Source organism: Gorilla gorilla, chromosome 1 (genome assembly GCF_029281585.2).
Source record: "Gorilla gorilla gorilla isolate KB3781 chromosome 1, NHGRI_mGorGor1-v2.1_pri, whole genome shotgun sequence".
In the NCBI taxonomy this organism is placed as follows: Eukaryota; Metazoa; Chordata; class Mammalia; order Primates; family Hominidae; genus Gorilla; species Gorilla gorilla.
Genome location: NC_073224.2, coordinates 22344770 through 22360923, shown reverse-complemented (window position 1 = coordinate 22360923; position 16154 = coordinate 22344770). Strand labels below are relative to the sequence as shown.

At 43.6% G+C, this 16154-nt stretch overlaps 1 protein-coding gene across 1 annotated transcript in view; it reads right to left on the bottom strand.

Moving 5' to 3' along the window:
- KCNK1 (potassium two pore domain channel subfamily K member 1) overlaps positions 1–14257 on the bottom strand; it is a 61720-nt gene extending 47463 nt beyond the window's left edge. The window contains exon 1 of the mRNA XM_031001026.3: positions 13903–14257. Coding sequence (XP_030856886.1) covers positions 13903–14257 — 355 coding nt within the window. The remainder of the gene's footprint in view (positions 1–13902) is intronic.
- Between the last annotated feature and the right edge of the window lie 1897 nt (positions 14258–16154).

Below are 16154 nucleotides of genomic sequence, written 5' to 3'. Positions count from 1 at the left end.
TTCCGGGGTACGTGTGCAGGTGTGTTACTTGGGTATGTTGCATAATGGTGAGGCTTGGGCTTCTCATGAACTCATCACTCAAATAGTGAACATAGTATCCAATGGGTAGTTTCTGGACCCTGGCCCTCCTTCCATCCTTCCCTCTTCTGGATTCTCCAATACCTACTGTTTCCATCTTCGAGGTTGGACTTTTCAATAGTATTCATTCAGTCTGATATCACCAATGACAATTTGATTTGCCAGCTCCATTTCCCAAGACAGTGATGGTTATGAGGGAATGCTCCTGTGAGATGGCACCACCCTTAGCTGAGCTTGTGTAGAGACTGGGACACTGAAGACAGGCAGAAGAAATCCTGAGGGCACACATACTCCACTGCCACTGGGTCAATGCGACGCAGCCCAGACATCTGGGTAGAGATGACTAACACAAGTCAACGCACAAAACATAGTTCTGAGTGAAGTGAAACAGAAAATCTAGACAGGCAAGTTCAGGTGCCAAACATGTCCTTTTAGCCTCTTTCAGATTACAAATAACTCTGGTGTTCCACCAGAGTTGCTGAAAGAGCAAATATTGCTTTAGGTCACGTCCCATCAACTACTAACAGAAATTTGCTTTTTTGTGCTCCCCAACTTTCTTAAAATTTTAGGTTTTTTTCTTTATTCCATCTTGGTTGGTTGGATTTTCAAACATCAGCTGCTCTGCAGTGGAGGGGAGGGTGAGATGGGAGTAGCAGTGGATGACAGATTGTGGATCCACACAACAGTGCTCTTCCCTGCTGTTTGGGGGTGCGAAACGGCTCAGCTCATCCGCACCCGCCCACCCTCCCACTGCGAGGTGCATCTGCTGGAGCTGGCCCGTGGGCGACAGACTGTTTTTCTGAGATGGCTCGTGTCAGAGCACTGGGTGGCAGGTAGGTAGCGATGTGGGCGCTTTGCTACTCAGAATTTCTGAGTCAGAATTTCTGAGTCAGTCTGACACGTAGGCAGCTGCAGAACAGCCTCTCCAGGTTCTTTAATTAACTTAATCCATCTAACCATGGTCTTTAAATAATTAAGTGCCTTGGTAACCCGTGTTCAAACATTTGAAGAATGTTAGTTACAACCATATTTTAACCTTTTAATTCTAGTTTAAAACACTTTATTTCCCTTCCTGTTATTTACAAGCTGTGGCTTCATAAAAAATACAGTATATGAGGGAAGTAAAGAAGATGTCTAGATGATCAATAATGAGCAAGGAGCCAGCCCTGTTATACTCATGGGATCATTTCAAACAGTAAAGCAACAACGCAGTAAAAATGAAAATCACTCAGGTGTTTTTCTGAGAGTCACATGAAAATCCTCCCATCATTACAAACTGTAAAAATCGTCAATGTGTTTATTTGAACCTGACATACTCCTAAAATGTTTAGATTGTTTGTGAAAAAAAAAATCATGTTTTACTTACTTACTTCCTAAAAACAGAAACCACCTAGATTCATTCCTTGGTGGCTTTATTTAATATTAGCTACTCCTTAAAAGAGTACTGGAGATATTTATTTATTCTTTGAATTATATAAAATATAATTTTTATTAAACGATTATATCAAATACTAAATATCCTACTGTTAATTTTAAGAAAATATGAAGCAAATACTTCTTTTGGGGGCTTTCTCTACAGTTTCCCAAACAACCTTTTGTAATATTAAATTAGAAAACAATATTACAGTTTAGGTACTCTTTCTTAGCCTGGAAGTATTTAACGCTGTCGTTAAATGTATTCATTAAATGGCAGATCAGCCCAGGGAATTCACATTCTCAGTCTGAATGACCTCTTCTTTCTTTTCTACTTATTGACATTCTATTTTTCCTTCAAGGTCAAAATCAGATATCACCCCCAAAAGCCTTCTTCAGCCTCTGCAGTGAGTTAATTGATGTATGTGATACAACATGACATCACGGCATGCTGCACCAACAGAAGGCACTGTCACCTACACTCCGAGTGTGGCCCTCATCACGCCCCATTAGGGTTTACTGTGTGCCTTGTGTAGATAGATCCTCCTGGACACCCAAAAGGGATCTCAAGTTCAGCAGGTTCCGGACCCTGCTCAAGATTCTTTACCCAACACCTTCTCTTTCCATGGCCTTCCTTTGGTCTGTAAAGAAGAACCACATTGCCAGGGGCTCAGGCCAGAAACCCTGGGGTCATTCTTCACTCTTCTTTTTTTTACCCCTCACATCCAATCCATCAGCAAAGCCAGATGGTTTGGCCAACAATATGAATCCAGAATCTGACCACTTCTCATCACCACTTTTCTGAGTCACCGAGAGGCATCGGTGGTCCAATGACCCCCTGGGTCATCAGAAGAGCCTCCTTTTAGGTCTCAGCCTCAGCCTTGCCCTCCTACACCAGCCAGAGTGAACGCGTTGGAACAGTCAGTCAGATTGTGTCAACCCTTTGCTCAAAATCTCCTGGTGCTTTCCCCCTAGCTCAGATAAAAGCCAGATGTTTTGCAGTGGCCTAGGACATCCTACAGCATCTGCTCCCTCCCCTTCTTCCTGACCTCATCACTCCCCTCTTACTCAGCTCCAGCCACAGTCACTTTCTAGCTGCACCTCCAATAGGTGCCTTTGTTCTGGAACACAGCTCCCCAGAAAACTGCATAAGGCACTCCCCACCTCCTCTCACTCTTTACGTAAGTGCCATCTTCTCAGTAAGGCTTTCACGGGCAACTTTATGGAAGACTACGATCCTGGACTCTGCCCCCTTCACCATACACTAATCACACACTCCCCATCTCCTTTGCTCTGCATTGTTGTTCCTGAGCACCTATCACCACCTAACATCCTGTGCATTTCCCTTAGTTATCTCTTTGTTCATGCTGGAGCTCAGAAAATAATAACCCAAAATCAAGGTCCCAGAAGCAAAAGTTTTTCTCTGACCTTCTCCTGCCCTCCTATCTCTCACCCCTCATCCTCTCCCAGGCTAGCCATAAAATCTGGAATACCTCTTCCCCAAGGTGGATCCTAGAGACCAGAACCCCATTTCCCCAAAGCCAGCCATAAAACCATAAAACTTTTCCTCCACCTTTCTATGTAAAACTGGCCAATGAAATTATATGACCCATCTTGTTTGACTGTAGGTCAGAAGAATCCCCATTCCAGAGAGGGTGCTGCCCCACACCCAGAAGGAAGGAATACATGCTCAGAGAGGCCGAGAAGATTCCAGACAGGCCTTGCTGGGCTTCCCCGCTTGGTCTTATAAGATTTAGATCATTCCCTTTTGGTCCAATCCTATTTTTTACACACCTGTTTATACTTTGTTGAACCTAAGCATAAAAGTGAATGGTTTCCCCTGTGTTTTTGGGTCTTCATTCTGAAGGCTCCCATGTCACATAAACTATGATCAAGCAACTGTATATGCCTTTTCTCCTATTAATCTGCCTTTTATCAGGTGATTTTCAGTGAACCTTCAGAGGGTGAAGGAGAAGTTTTCTCTTGGCCCCTACAATTGTATCTCCGATCCCAACCCAGACTGACACATCCAGGAGGGCAAAAGTGATTTTTGTGGTTTTGTTCCCTGACATATCCCTAAGTGCCTGGAGTAGTACCTAGTAACCAAAGTGCTCCACAAATACTCAGAGAGGAATGAATGCCTCTCTTCTCTTTATATCACTTAGGGCCTTTTGTGGTGCACTGAGTACACATGAGGCCCCCCAGATATCATTGTTTCTATATGAATAGCTTCAAAACCCATTTTGGCAATGCAGGCCTCTGTTTCCTCATCAAGAGAATAAAGTTATATCTAAGGTCTCTTGAATAGAAGTAACATTTTTAGAACCTTCTTCATTTTTCAGAAAAGGACACAGATTCAGACATGTGAAGAAATGTGCCTTAAGTTGCTCCTTTTGAGCACCTGTTGAGTGCTAGGGATGCCAAGTGAGGCCAAGAGAGGTGCTATGGGAACCAGGTGCCAGGTGAGGCCAGGTGAAGACAGGTGAGGCCAGGTGAAGACAGATGTTACGGAAACCAGCAGATAGAAAGCTAAGTGCTGTAGAGAAAGAGCAGGAAGAAATGGAGGAGGTGCCTGGGACAACAGAACCTGAAAAGAACCTGCTTCTCAGTAGCCCCAAGTCCTGTGTGTGCCTGGCTCAGCGTGCCCTGGGGAGCACACTTTCCTGGGATAGGGCACTTCTGCCGCCTCCATCCTCAGTGCATACTTCCACCAAAGACTCTTCAGACTCTATTCAGATGAAATGATGAAACCACTGTCTGAATAAGCCCCAGGAGGCTTCAGTGAAGCAGAGTGAATAGGGAACTGGGGCATCAACTTGAGTAAATAGCTTAACTCAGGTCACAGAGCCCCCCACATAACAAGGGATGACCGTAAACAACTGGAGCCTCCACTCCAACTCTACTGAGCATACTCAGAGAAATGAAACCTAACATGTTTTACTTTCTCTAAATCCCTTAGAAACATTCTACCTGCTTTTGTTTTGTTTTTTGACTTGAATAGTTTCAGGTTTACTTTCTTTTTTTTAAAGAAAGCTTTTTTGGCAAGGTGCGGTGGCTCACGCCTGTAATCCCAGCACTTTGGGAGGCTGAGGTGGATCACCTGAGGCCAGGAGTTCAAGACCAGCATGGCCACCAACATGGCAAAACCCTGTCCCTACTAAAAATACAAAAGTTAGCCGGGCGTGGTGGCATGCGCCTGTGGTCCCAGTTACTCAGGAGGCTGAGGCAGGAGAATCACTCGAACCTGGGAGGTGGAGGTTGCAGGGAGCTGAGATCACGCCACTGCACTCCAGCCTGGGTGACAGAGCGAGACTCCGTCTCAATAACAAAAAACAAAAGGTTTCTTTCTTCTTTTTAAAACTGACACGTAATAATTTTACATATTTATGAGGTACACAGTGATACCTCAATACACATAATGTACAGTGATCACATCAGGGTAATTACCATATCCATCATCTCAAATGTTTATCATTTCTTTGTGTTGGGAACATTTAATACCTTTCTTTTAGCGACTTGAAACTATATATTACTGTTAACTATAGTCATTCTACAGTGGTATAGACAACCAGAACTTATTCCTCCTATCTAGCTGTAATTTTGTATCCTGTAACAAATCTCTCCCCATCCCCCCTCCCCGTACCCTTCCCAGATGCTAGTATGCTCCATTTACTTTTCACTTCTATAAAGCCAACCTTTTTTTTTCTTGCTAACCATTTCCATTTGTTTTCATTATCTTCCATTGTTTCTTTTTGAAAAGATAATCCCAGAAGTTAGTACATTAGAAAAACTGTTTGAGATTAACTTTTTTTAGCTTCCACATATGGGTGAGAAAATGTTGTATTTAACACTCTGTGCCTGGCTTTCTGTCCTCTGAATGCATCAGCCATGATTTCACCGACTTTCTCTGAGTTCCCTGAGAGCTTTCTGCCTAAAGCCCTTCCATGGGTACTAATAACTGAGTCTCAGAGGCAGCAGCGGGCAGGCTTTTATTTCACAAAGTTGGTCAATCCCAGTCAGAGGAGCTAATGCAAAAAGTTAGACTCTGATCTGGGATCGAGCAGATGGTAGCAAATTAAAAACACTCCCATGTCTAACCTAAGCAAATTAATCTCATCAATATAACAATCAGCTGTTTTACAAATTAAAGAATGCAAACATGAAAACCAGTAGAAAGTCACAGATAAGCCCTTCTGATCTGACTCAAGTTCAAGGAGACAATCCCACAGTCCTTTCAGGTGCACAAACCCTACATCTCCAACTCCCTATTCTCTTTCTTCCTCCATTCAGCCTCAGATCGGGGGCATCACCTTGCAATATGCTGCTGACAGAGAGTGGGCCACCAACTTTGGGGATTGAACAAAAAATAAGGGATCCATGCAAAGGAAACAAAGAAAGTCAGAGTACAGACTGAGTCTAAGAGATAGAAGTATCACGAGAGTCAATAAAACACCCCAAAAGTTGCTTGCTTTCCAGTAAAGTGACAACCTTTATCTCCTGCCTTGAATAAGCCACCTGGGCATGACACAGTCAATGGAGAACTTCAGCACCTTAGTATTTCACAGATTTGTCAATAATACAATTGGAAGATGTCTTTGGAGAATAAAACCCAGCACAGTGCAACTCTGAGTATGTCAGAGTATATGAGGCAGATGAGATTTCTGTCCCTGAAATCAACCTTGTAGTAAACTGAACCTTGTGGAATTGCCATTTTTATGGGTCAAAACAATTGAGTGTTGGCAATTCACATGCTCCAAAGACAATAGACACTCACACACAGCAACAGTCCAATGAGCAATGTCATAAAACAACTTGTTCTCAAAGCACCGGAGTTCCCATTAGGTTACTGGTTCAATCAAAGATTCTGTTCTTGATAGGACTTACAGTTATGTCATAAAAGAAGAGACATCATTTCTTCCAAGTTATTGATAATAGTAGCAGTATCTTCTGGGGGCTATAAAATGACAATCACACACAGTAACACTCCAATGAGCAATGTCATAAAATAGCTTGTTCTGAGAGCACCAGAGTTCCCTTAGGATACTGGTTCAATCGAAGATTCTGTCCTTGATAGGACTCACAGTTATGTCATAAAAGGAAAGACATCATTTCTTCCACGTTATTGATAATAGTAGCAGTATCTTCCAGGGGCTATAAAATAGGCATAGATAATAACAAATTTATAGTTTAAAAAAACCCCCAAACCTTCAAAATACTAAAAACTGGTATGTTTTATAGACAGGTATGAGTTAACAGATTTAAACACTAAGAATCTCTTCTCTTTGACCATTATTGGGTGGAAATGTTTCTAGAATTTATTATACACTTACCTGCCTTCTTAAGTAGAAACATGTTGAGATATTTTTCTTGATGATTCAAGGACGTGGATTACTATATTGCGCTCGAAAACAATGATGTCCCATTCAGGTATATAAAATTGTTTGTTACAAGACTAAAGACTTAAAAGATTCTGTCTCTTGTCCTCCGCTATTTGTATGGGTTTTGTGCAACTAAATAAAAACTATCATGTACCTCTATATTAGTTTGCTAGGGCTGCCTTAACGAAATATCACAAGTGGGTGGCTTAAACAACTGAGATTTATTTTCTCAAAGTTCTGGAGGCTTCAAGTTCAAGATCAATGTGTCTACAAGCTTCATTTCTTCTGAGGCCTCTCTCTTGGCTTGCAGATGGCCACCTTCTCACTGTGGCCTCATTTTATCTTAATCACCTCCTTAAAGATGTTACCTATAAATACAGTCACATTTTGAAATACTGAGGGTAGAACTGCGACATAAGAACTTGAGGGAGACGATTTGGCCCATAACAAACTCCGATGCCCAGATGCTATTAAAGCTCAGGTTCTTAGACATAACTGCGTTCAAATTAAGACCATGTCACTTCCGGCTTTGGGACCTAAGTAGAGAAGTTGTTCAACCTATTAATTTCCGTTTCATCCTCTGTAAAGTGAAGAAAATGATACCTATATCTCATCAGTTTATTGCAATGCATGGAAACGAATATGTGTAAACATTGCCTGGCACATATAAAGGGTTCAATAAAGATGTTATTTTAAAATAAAATTTTAGTTTGGAATTTTTTAACTATTTATCTTTTTATAACTTGCCATGTATTTCCCCATAGCTGTGCCTTTCCCTCTGTAATTTCTTATATTATAGGCTTGAAAACCAGATAATTAAAACTTCTAGAATTAAATGTAAAGGCTCAAAATCAAGACCTGTGAATATAGAGCACAAACATCAGAATATGGGATTTTGGATCTCTCTTCCGGCTGATACAGAGTTTGCTTGTTTAATTTTACGTAAATTCTATAGTAGATATAATTTAGTATTTATTGCACATTTTAGATAAGATAATCACAATGTGAAGTGTAGACTGTCATCATTAAAGGAAAAAAAAAGCAGTGACACAAATTGGACCACAAGTAAGTGGCATCTGAAATAAACATTTGTTTTGAAAGTGGTTGGTGGTGATACATAATTTATTCAATGTTGCATACCACTTAGAACAACAGCACAAAGAAGTCTGAGAAGCTGAACTTTCTTACACAAAGTTTCCCAGAAGAAAGTGAAATATTCAGAATACTCTTAGCGTACCTTTCAAGTATCATTCTGAAGCAGATGTCAGCAAACTTTTTTTGTCAGACAGTAAATATTTCAGGTTTTGTGGCCACATGGTTTCTGTTCAACTATTCAACTCTGCCACCTTAGCCGCTAAGCAGTCATAAATGATACAGAAGCAAACAGGTGTGGCTGCACACCAATAAAACTGTGTTTATGGACAATGAAATTTGATTTTCATAAAACTTGACTGTGTCAGAAAACATTATTTTTCTTTTTCTTTTTCTTTTTTTTTTTTTTTTTGTCCCAACCATTTGAAAATATAAAGCCATTCTTAGCTCAGGCAGTACAAAAACAGGTGATAGGCTAGATTAGGTCCAGGGGCCCTAGTTCGCCTACTTCGTTCTGTTCTTCACCCCCCTGCCCCCCCCGCCCCCCTCGCTGAGACGGAGGAGTCTCGCTCTGCTGCCCAGGTTGGTGTGCAGTGGCGTGATCTTGGCTCACTGCAATCTCCACCTCCCAGGTTCAAGCAATTCTTCTGCCTTAGCCTCCCGAGTAGCTGGGATTACAGGTGTGCACCACCACACCTGGCTAATTTTGGTATTTTTAGTACAGATGGGGTTTCACCATGTTGGCCAGGCTGGTCTTGAACTCCTGACCGCGTGATCCGCCTGCCTCGGCTTCCCAAAGTGCTGGGATTACAGGCATAAGCCACTGTGTCTGGCCCACTTCACTCTATTCTAAAAGCACAAGTATTTGTTGATGGTAACAACACATTTGTACTACTGAAAATAATTTGACAACTAAGGATCAGTCCAGCATCCCCCATTGCCTCTTCCCATCTTCTTTATTTGAAAACTACCTATGTTGTAGCAGCTCCCTACCTGCCTTAATCAAAAGCCACTGCACACCAAGCCCAATTAAGTTCACTTACTGAACACTTTAACTAGAGTTTCAATGCATCTCTTCATAAATAGGGATAAAGCGGCATCCTGGCTAAAGGCACCAGGGCTACCAATGGCAGGAACAGGGGCCAGGCATGGTGGCTCATGCCTGTAATCCCAGCACTTTGAGAGGCTGAGGTGGGAGATACCTTAAAGCAACAAGTTTGAGACCAACCCAGGCAACAAAGCAAGACCACCCTCTCTAAAGAAAAATAAAAAGATTGGCCAGGTGCAGTGGTGTGCCCCTGTAGTCCCAGCTCCTCAGGAGGCTGAAGTGGGAGGATCAACTAAGCCCAGGAGTTAGAGGCTGAAGTGACCCGTGATGGTGTCACTGCACTGCAGACTGAGTGAGAGAGCGAGACCCTATCTCCAAAAAATAAAAATAAACAAAAAGGAACAGGAACTGAGCTGTCACATGGATCCCACATTTACAAAGCAGCAAAAGGTACTAAAAGTTTGTATACTGCATGAATACAAAAATTATTTTTTGTTTTGTTTTGTTTTTATGTTTCTTTGTTTTTTTGAGATGGAGTCTTGCTCTGTCGCCAGGCTGGAGTACAGTGGTGCGATCTCGGCTCACTGCAACCTCCGCCTCCCGGGTTCAAGCCATTCTCCTGCCTCAGCCTCCTGAGTAGCTGGGACTACAGGTGCATGCCAACACATCAAGCTAATTTTTGCATTTTTAGTAGAGATGGGGTTTCACCATGTTGGCCAGGATGGTCTTGATCTCTTGACCTCGTGATCTTCCTGCCTCGGCCTCCCAAAGTGCTGGGATTACAGGCGTGAGCCACCGCACCTGGGCAAAAACTGTATTTTTACCCAACAGTTGTCATCATAACATGGCCTTGCTTTGGGGAATGAATAAAGAAGTAAACTTTAGTAAATCAACATCACAAATTGTTCTTAAGAATGAATGACACTGTCCAAAGTTTTAGATGGCTACCAAAGTTTAATAATTATTTCTTACTCCCCAGATATCACCTGGACATTATTTCCTCAATCCTTGGGGAAAAAAAAACACAGTATAAAAGTTCTGTGGGAAATTCTGCAGTCTATAATACTTCCTTTTTTTTTGTATACAACTTCTTTCTGAAAAGCTCAAAACTGTATTGCAGTGTTTCACTCATTCTCATAAGATTCCTATGCAGATGTTGCTGTATCTTTTAGAATGAAGGGTGATGGAGTTCAGGGCATGCGACCCCCAAACAGGGCACCTTAGCATTTGAGAAAACAGCAGAAGCAGGAAGATCATTCTCGCCTTCCTCTTAACCTTCTTCCCTGAAGCTCTGCCCTTCCTTTGAAGAAGACCCTCATTACAAGGGAGCCCATCCTATATCTTGAGAAAAGGAATGCTCTGTCTTTGACGACACAGAGATTCCAAGAAAAATCTGAACAAATAGGCCTTGCTAAATTCCTCCAGTTATTTAGCTTTTTAGATCATATCCTCTTTGTTCTTTTTTTTTCCCCCTCCAAGACAGAGTCTTGCTCTGTTGTCCAGGCTGAAACACAGTGGCTCAATCACAGCTCACTGCAGCCTCAAACTCCTAGACTCAATGCCTCAGCCTTCTAGGTAGGTGGGACTACAGGCACACGCCATCACTCCGGGCTAATTTTATTAACTTTTAGTAGAGATGAGGTCTCACTCTGCTGCCCAGGCTAGAGTGCAATGGTGCAATCACAGCTCACTGCAGTCTTGAACTCCTGAGCTCCAGCAATCCTTCCACCCTGGCCTCCCAAAATGCTGGGAGTACCTGTGTGAGCCACCGCGCTCAGTCAGACCATATCCTTTTGTTCTCCAATCATTCGTCTACACAACTGTCCCTAAAAATACATAAACTTCCCTGTTTCTTGGGGTCTTTATTTCTAAAGGCGTCTATGTCATCTAAAACTTACATTAACTAAATGTGTGTGCTTTTATCTTGTTAATTTGCATTTTATTATAAGTTCCCCGGCCATGAACCTTATGATGGGTGAGAAATTTTTTCTTTCCTACAAAGGCAAATAAAGAGATGTTAAATTGTTTGCTGGAAATAATTCAGAGTCTTTGGCAAAGCACAGAATGAGAAGACTATTGCTGAATTACCAACCTAAGCCTTCTTCCAAGTAGACCATGAAGACTTTACTCAGTTCCTTCCAGAAATGGAAGTTTGTACATTCTGGGGTGAGAAGATTCTGACATAAAAGCCCTCATGGGCCTGTGTTACAACAATGACTACCAATAACAGCATCTTTGTAATGCTCATTGTTAGTATTCTGAATAAGTCAAGGATTGACTGTACTGATTAATTAGGTAACAATTATCTCAGTGATTTGCCTTCAAAAGGACTAGAAGTGTTAAGAAAAGAAGAAAAGAAAAGAAAAAAAAAAAGCACAACATGTCTAATATCCACCCAAAAAACGAAAAGCGATTGCAATTCATTTTATTTGGTTGGCACTTCTCCAGAAAATATTTTCCTAGTAATGAAGCACATCAGCTTTACTCTAAAAAATTGTCTGTTTCCAGCAAGTGATTTAAAATATTGTTTGTTTCCAGCACACAATTTAACATCTCTTTATTTCCCCTTGTAGGGAAGAAAAGATTTCTCACCCATTATAAGATTCAAGGCCAGGGCACCTATGATAATTTGAGGACTTTAAAAAACATCAAATGAATCAAATAATGGGTAATTATAATTTTGAAACCTTAAGAAATATCAAATGTGTCAAATAATGGGGCAGTACAAAGCCAACAGAAGAGTACTTTTCATTTAGAATAGTTGTATTCATATAACAAGAATTCATTGATGTGCTAACTTAACAAACCAAGAGGCACCTTTTTCATTTAGTTTATCCTTAAGTGCCCCTTGCACTGATTTCTTAAATGAACACTTGTTTTGCATGAATACAGACTTTCTTAGGAACTACAAAGCAATCTGAATACCAATAATAAGACGTCTATTCCCACCCCACCTCTTTCTTAAACAGAAACTATCCCTTTTTCTAATTCTCCTCTGGGAAGAATATTTCATCTATTCAAGATTATAAACTAATTTTTAACATTTAATTAGACAATACGATGTTAAGACTATACATGAGTCACGAAAAATTCCACCCAGATAAAAGCAAACCTTTTTCCTCGAAACTGTTCTTATTCTTGTTCTATCCTCACAATATCATTAGTAAGAAAACACCACACGCTATAATCATCCTTCGAAATGTTTACCCAACACTGTGACCCAGTTGTAAACTTTCTGTAGCCCCATGGAAACACTTACTTCTGGGAAGAATGAATGACTATCAATATAGCACAAATATACTCCAAAGGAAAGGCATGGTGACTCCTAAATGATCTGAGGAACAGAGAACTAGGTAAAGACAATGGAGGCAGAGTTATGGAAAGAAAAATTAAATTGTATTGGCAAGGGAGCAGGCATTCTTTGGAAAGTGAGATAACAGGTCTGTCTTGTCTAGCGCTATATTTAACAGTTTTTTAGATCTCACAATACAAGCTAGAATTCCACTTCTGTTTATTTCAGGGTAGATTTACATCAGTTTAGTAATTCACCCCAGACCTCTGAATAATTGTTTCATGTGATCTACATGAATAGTGTATTATTACTCATTACCAAGTAATTACCAAGATAGTCAACAAGATATAGCCCAAAGGGAATTATACACAATAATTTGGGTGGTGGAGGGGGGTGGGGAGGAAGGAAGAGTTGGGAGTCACACAAAGGGATGTGATTCACCTGTAAAGGTTGAGGGTGGGGGGTTACAAAGTGGTCCTGGCAGAGAAATCACAAGGCCCAGGTTCCAGGACGACACTGGTAACTAGGAAGTGTGTGACCTTGTGCATGACGAGATGGATTATTTCAAAGATTGGATCTCATAGATCAAAAGAAGGGACTGTGCTGAACGCTCTTTCAGATTCCTCCCACTGTCCAAATACCAATTGATATCTCCACTCTGGGTATGTGCCTTACTAGGTCCGGCTGGGGAAATTCGGCCTTCATTCATCTGATCTGGCACAGTGACCGAGCCCTGGGGCATGCGCCCGGCCTCATCTTTCACCTGAGGAGGCTCCTCCATGGCCGGGCGCCCCGCGGGTGAGTCGTACGGGGACGCGGCGCTTCGAAGTTTATGGGGAGCCTCGCACACCTCAAGTTGAAGGAACTGCTGAATCAGGGTGCCCCAATTAAGTCAGATCTTAGGCAATCCTACGGTTCCTTTACTCTCCCTCACCCTTCCTCCTACTCTGAAAAGAAACCGGATCGGCCTGTCCGCCCAGAGGTCACCTGGGAAGAGCAGAGTGATGTCACTCGGCTACCCCCAAAACTGCCTCCAAGGTACAAAAGAGCTGGAATATCTGTGCATGGTCCAAAGGGACGGCAGACTCCGGAAGGTGACCCTTTAGAAGGTATTATTACCAGACTGCAGCCTCGGCCTCTGGGATGGGGTCGGGAGGAAGGTGGTGAGTTTCCATCATCCCGCTGCCTTGCCGCACGGCGGCCAGGTGCTGCTACACATTCAAACCCGACAGTTTGGCTTAGTGGGTCGCGAAAAAAGAACTCAAGGGGAGGAAGCACCTGCAGCCACCCAGGCCGAAGTTAGGGACCACTTCCCCAGAGTTACGGACGGCAACAACCAAGTCACGTCTGGAGCCACCTCTCTGATTTCCGGCTCCGCAGGGCTTGCCCTCCCGAGTCACCCAGGCAGAGGCCGGGGACGCGAGTAAGGGGAAGGTCGGAGGGTCGGGAGGACAGTGAGAGGAGGCGGGCTGGAGGAGCCAGGATGGCGAAAGGTGGGGGGTGGGGTGGGAGGGTTAGAGGGGCCCGGGGCGCTGGGGCCGTGGTGTGTGGGTTGTGGGCGAGGTGGCCGGGGCGGCCAGGGGGCGCGCAGGATACCCTACCTGTGGTGGAGAGCACGGTGCTGGCGAAGAAGAGCGCGGAGGTGAAGTCCCAGTTCCAGTTGCCCGAGGCGTTGCTGAGCACCGACACGCCGTAGTTGCTGGCCTCCAGCACCCGGCCCAGGAACTGCTCCAGCTGCTGCTCAGACAGGCACTCGTGCTCCTCCAAGAAGCGTCGCTTCAGCTTGCGCAGCTCCTGGCGCAGCAGGTCCTCATAGGGCAGCTCCACCGAGGAGAAGACCACTGCGCCGAAGACCAGGTAGAGCAGGTAGCCCAGCACCAGGAAGCCGAAGCACCAGGCCGAGCGGTGCCGCTCCACCAGGCGCACGCACGAGCTGCCGGCCAGGGACTGCAGCATCTTCTCCACCGCCGCCGCCAAAGCCAAAGCCAAGGCCAACGCCGCAGACCGGCCGGAGCGCGGCCCGCCGCCTCCTCTGGCCCCGCCGCCCCCGCCCCCGCCCGGGCCTGGCTCCCGCCCGCCGCCCGCTCCCCCGTGCGCCCGCCCGCCCTGCTCCTCCGGGCAGTGCCGTCTTCCTGCGATTGGCTCTCTCGGGCGATGTTTTTCTTCCTTCTTTTCCTGTTTCCTTGCAATATAAAAAGCCCAGATGATGTGGCGCTGACGTGGTTGCCGGCTCAGGTAACCCGAGAGTCAGCGGAGACCGCGCGCAAACTTGGCCAGAGCGCCTGGGCTGGGCTGCCGGGGCCCGGGACGCACCGCCTTCTGCGCACTCCAGAGGTGGGGCGGGCGCTCGGTGGCGCCCAGACCCCGACCCGACCGCCACCAGCTCCTCCCGCTCCCTCCCTTCCTGGGTCCAGTAGCCAAACTCTAGCTAACCGCGCGCGGCGTGTGCGTGTGTGTGTGTGTGATCGCGCGCGTGTATTGTGGGCCGCTTCTGGTCAATGCGCTGGCCGTCCAAGCCCCCGTCCAAGCTACTCTTGCTTCCCACTTATTTTCTCCCAATCAAAGCCAGTATTACAAAATAGCAAGCGCTGAAGTACTTTCCTGCTTTGTCTTATTGGTCGAAGGATTGAGCAATCTGGTGCCAGTAATGATGGTGAAAATACCAGAACATCAGAGTTGGAAGGCACCTTGAATCAGTCTCCTCTCTCCCACCCATCCCCCTCACAAAAAGGACTTGAGGGAAAAGGAGAGTCTCAGAGAAGTCCTATTTCTGAGTTCGAATTTTCTAAAACGTGACCTTAGGTTTTATGGTGAAAAAACATCCCAAATGTGTCAACTGCCAGAAGAAACTGAGCTTTCCCAACAGTCAGTTCTCTTTAAAGTGACAAAAATGTGGGCGAGGGTCAGCGAGCCGCCTGCTTGTGGATGAAAATAAAAATTGGTACACCCTTTCTGGAAAGGCAATTTAGCGATACGTCTCAAGAACCTTGAAAGGGTTTATTTGTTCTGATTCAGTGATATGTCCTAAGAAAAAACAATCAGAGAGGCACTTACTTACAAAGACTGGTCATAGACGGTATCTATATATACATACATGTAGTTGTATAATATAGTGCATACACATGTGGGACACACACACACACACACACACACACGGTGTAGATGAAATAATGAAGACTCAGAACAATCTAAATATTCCAAAATAGAAAATGGTTAAATAAGTTATGGCATCTCTACAGCATGGACACCATATAGACATTAAACACATTAAAGTTGTGTCTAAAGACTATTGAAGCAAAACTGTGTAGAATCTCAAATATGTAAAATATTTGTATTTTGTTACAAAATAAAATGACATCTGCATTATTAATCAACTGCATAGGAATAAAACTAGCTCCTTGCAGTTGTCTTTGGGTAATAGTAGAGTATATAGACGACTTTCCTTTCTTGTACCTTTTAATATTTTTCAGATTTTCTACAGTGGATATATATTATTTTTGTAATCAGGAAAAACATTTAAAATAAACAAAACTGTATTGTACAATTAATCATTCCAACACCTAGCTGAACATTTGCCTACTTTACTGAAGTTCTCTAAACAAGTCATATTTTGTATTTTCATAGAAACTTGTGCAAATGTCTAACATATATATCAGTGATTTTTCACTTTTAGTCAATAGCCTTACCTCCTACGTTACTCAAAAGATTGAAGCCAGGCCTCCACTTTACTTCTCTGTACTTCAAAATTTACTCATCGGTAATCCATTTCTTCCCTTTGCTCTTACCCCCAAGGAAAAAATGTACCTCCTTATTTTCAAGGTGAAAGGAAGCACTTACCACTCTCAGTCCTTCC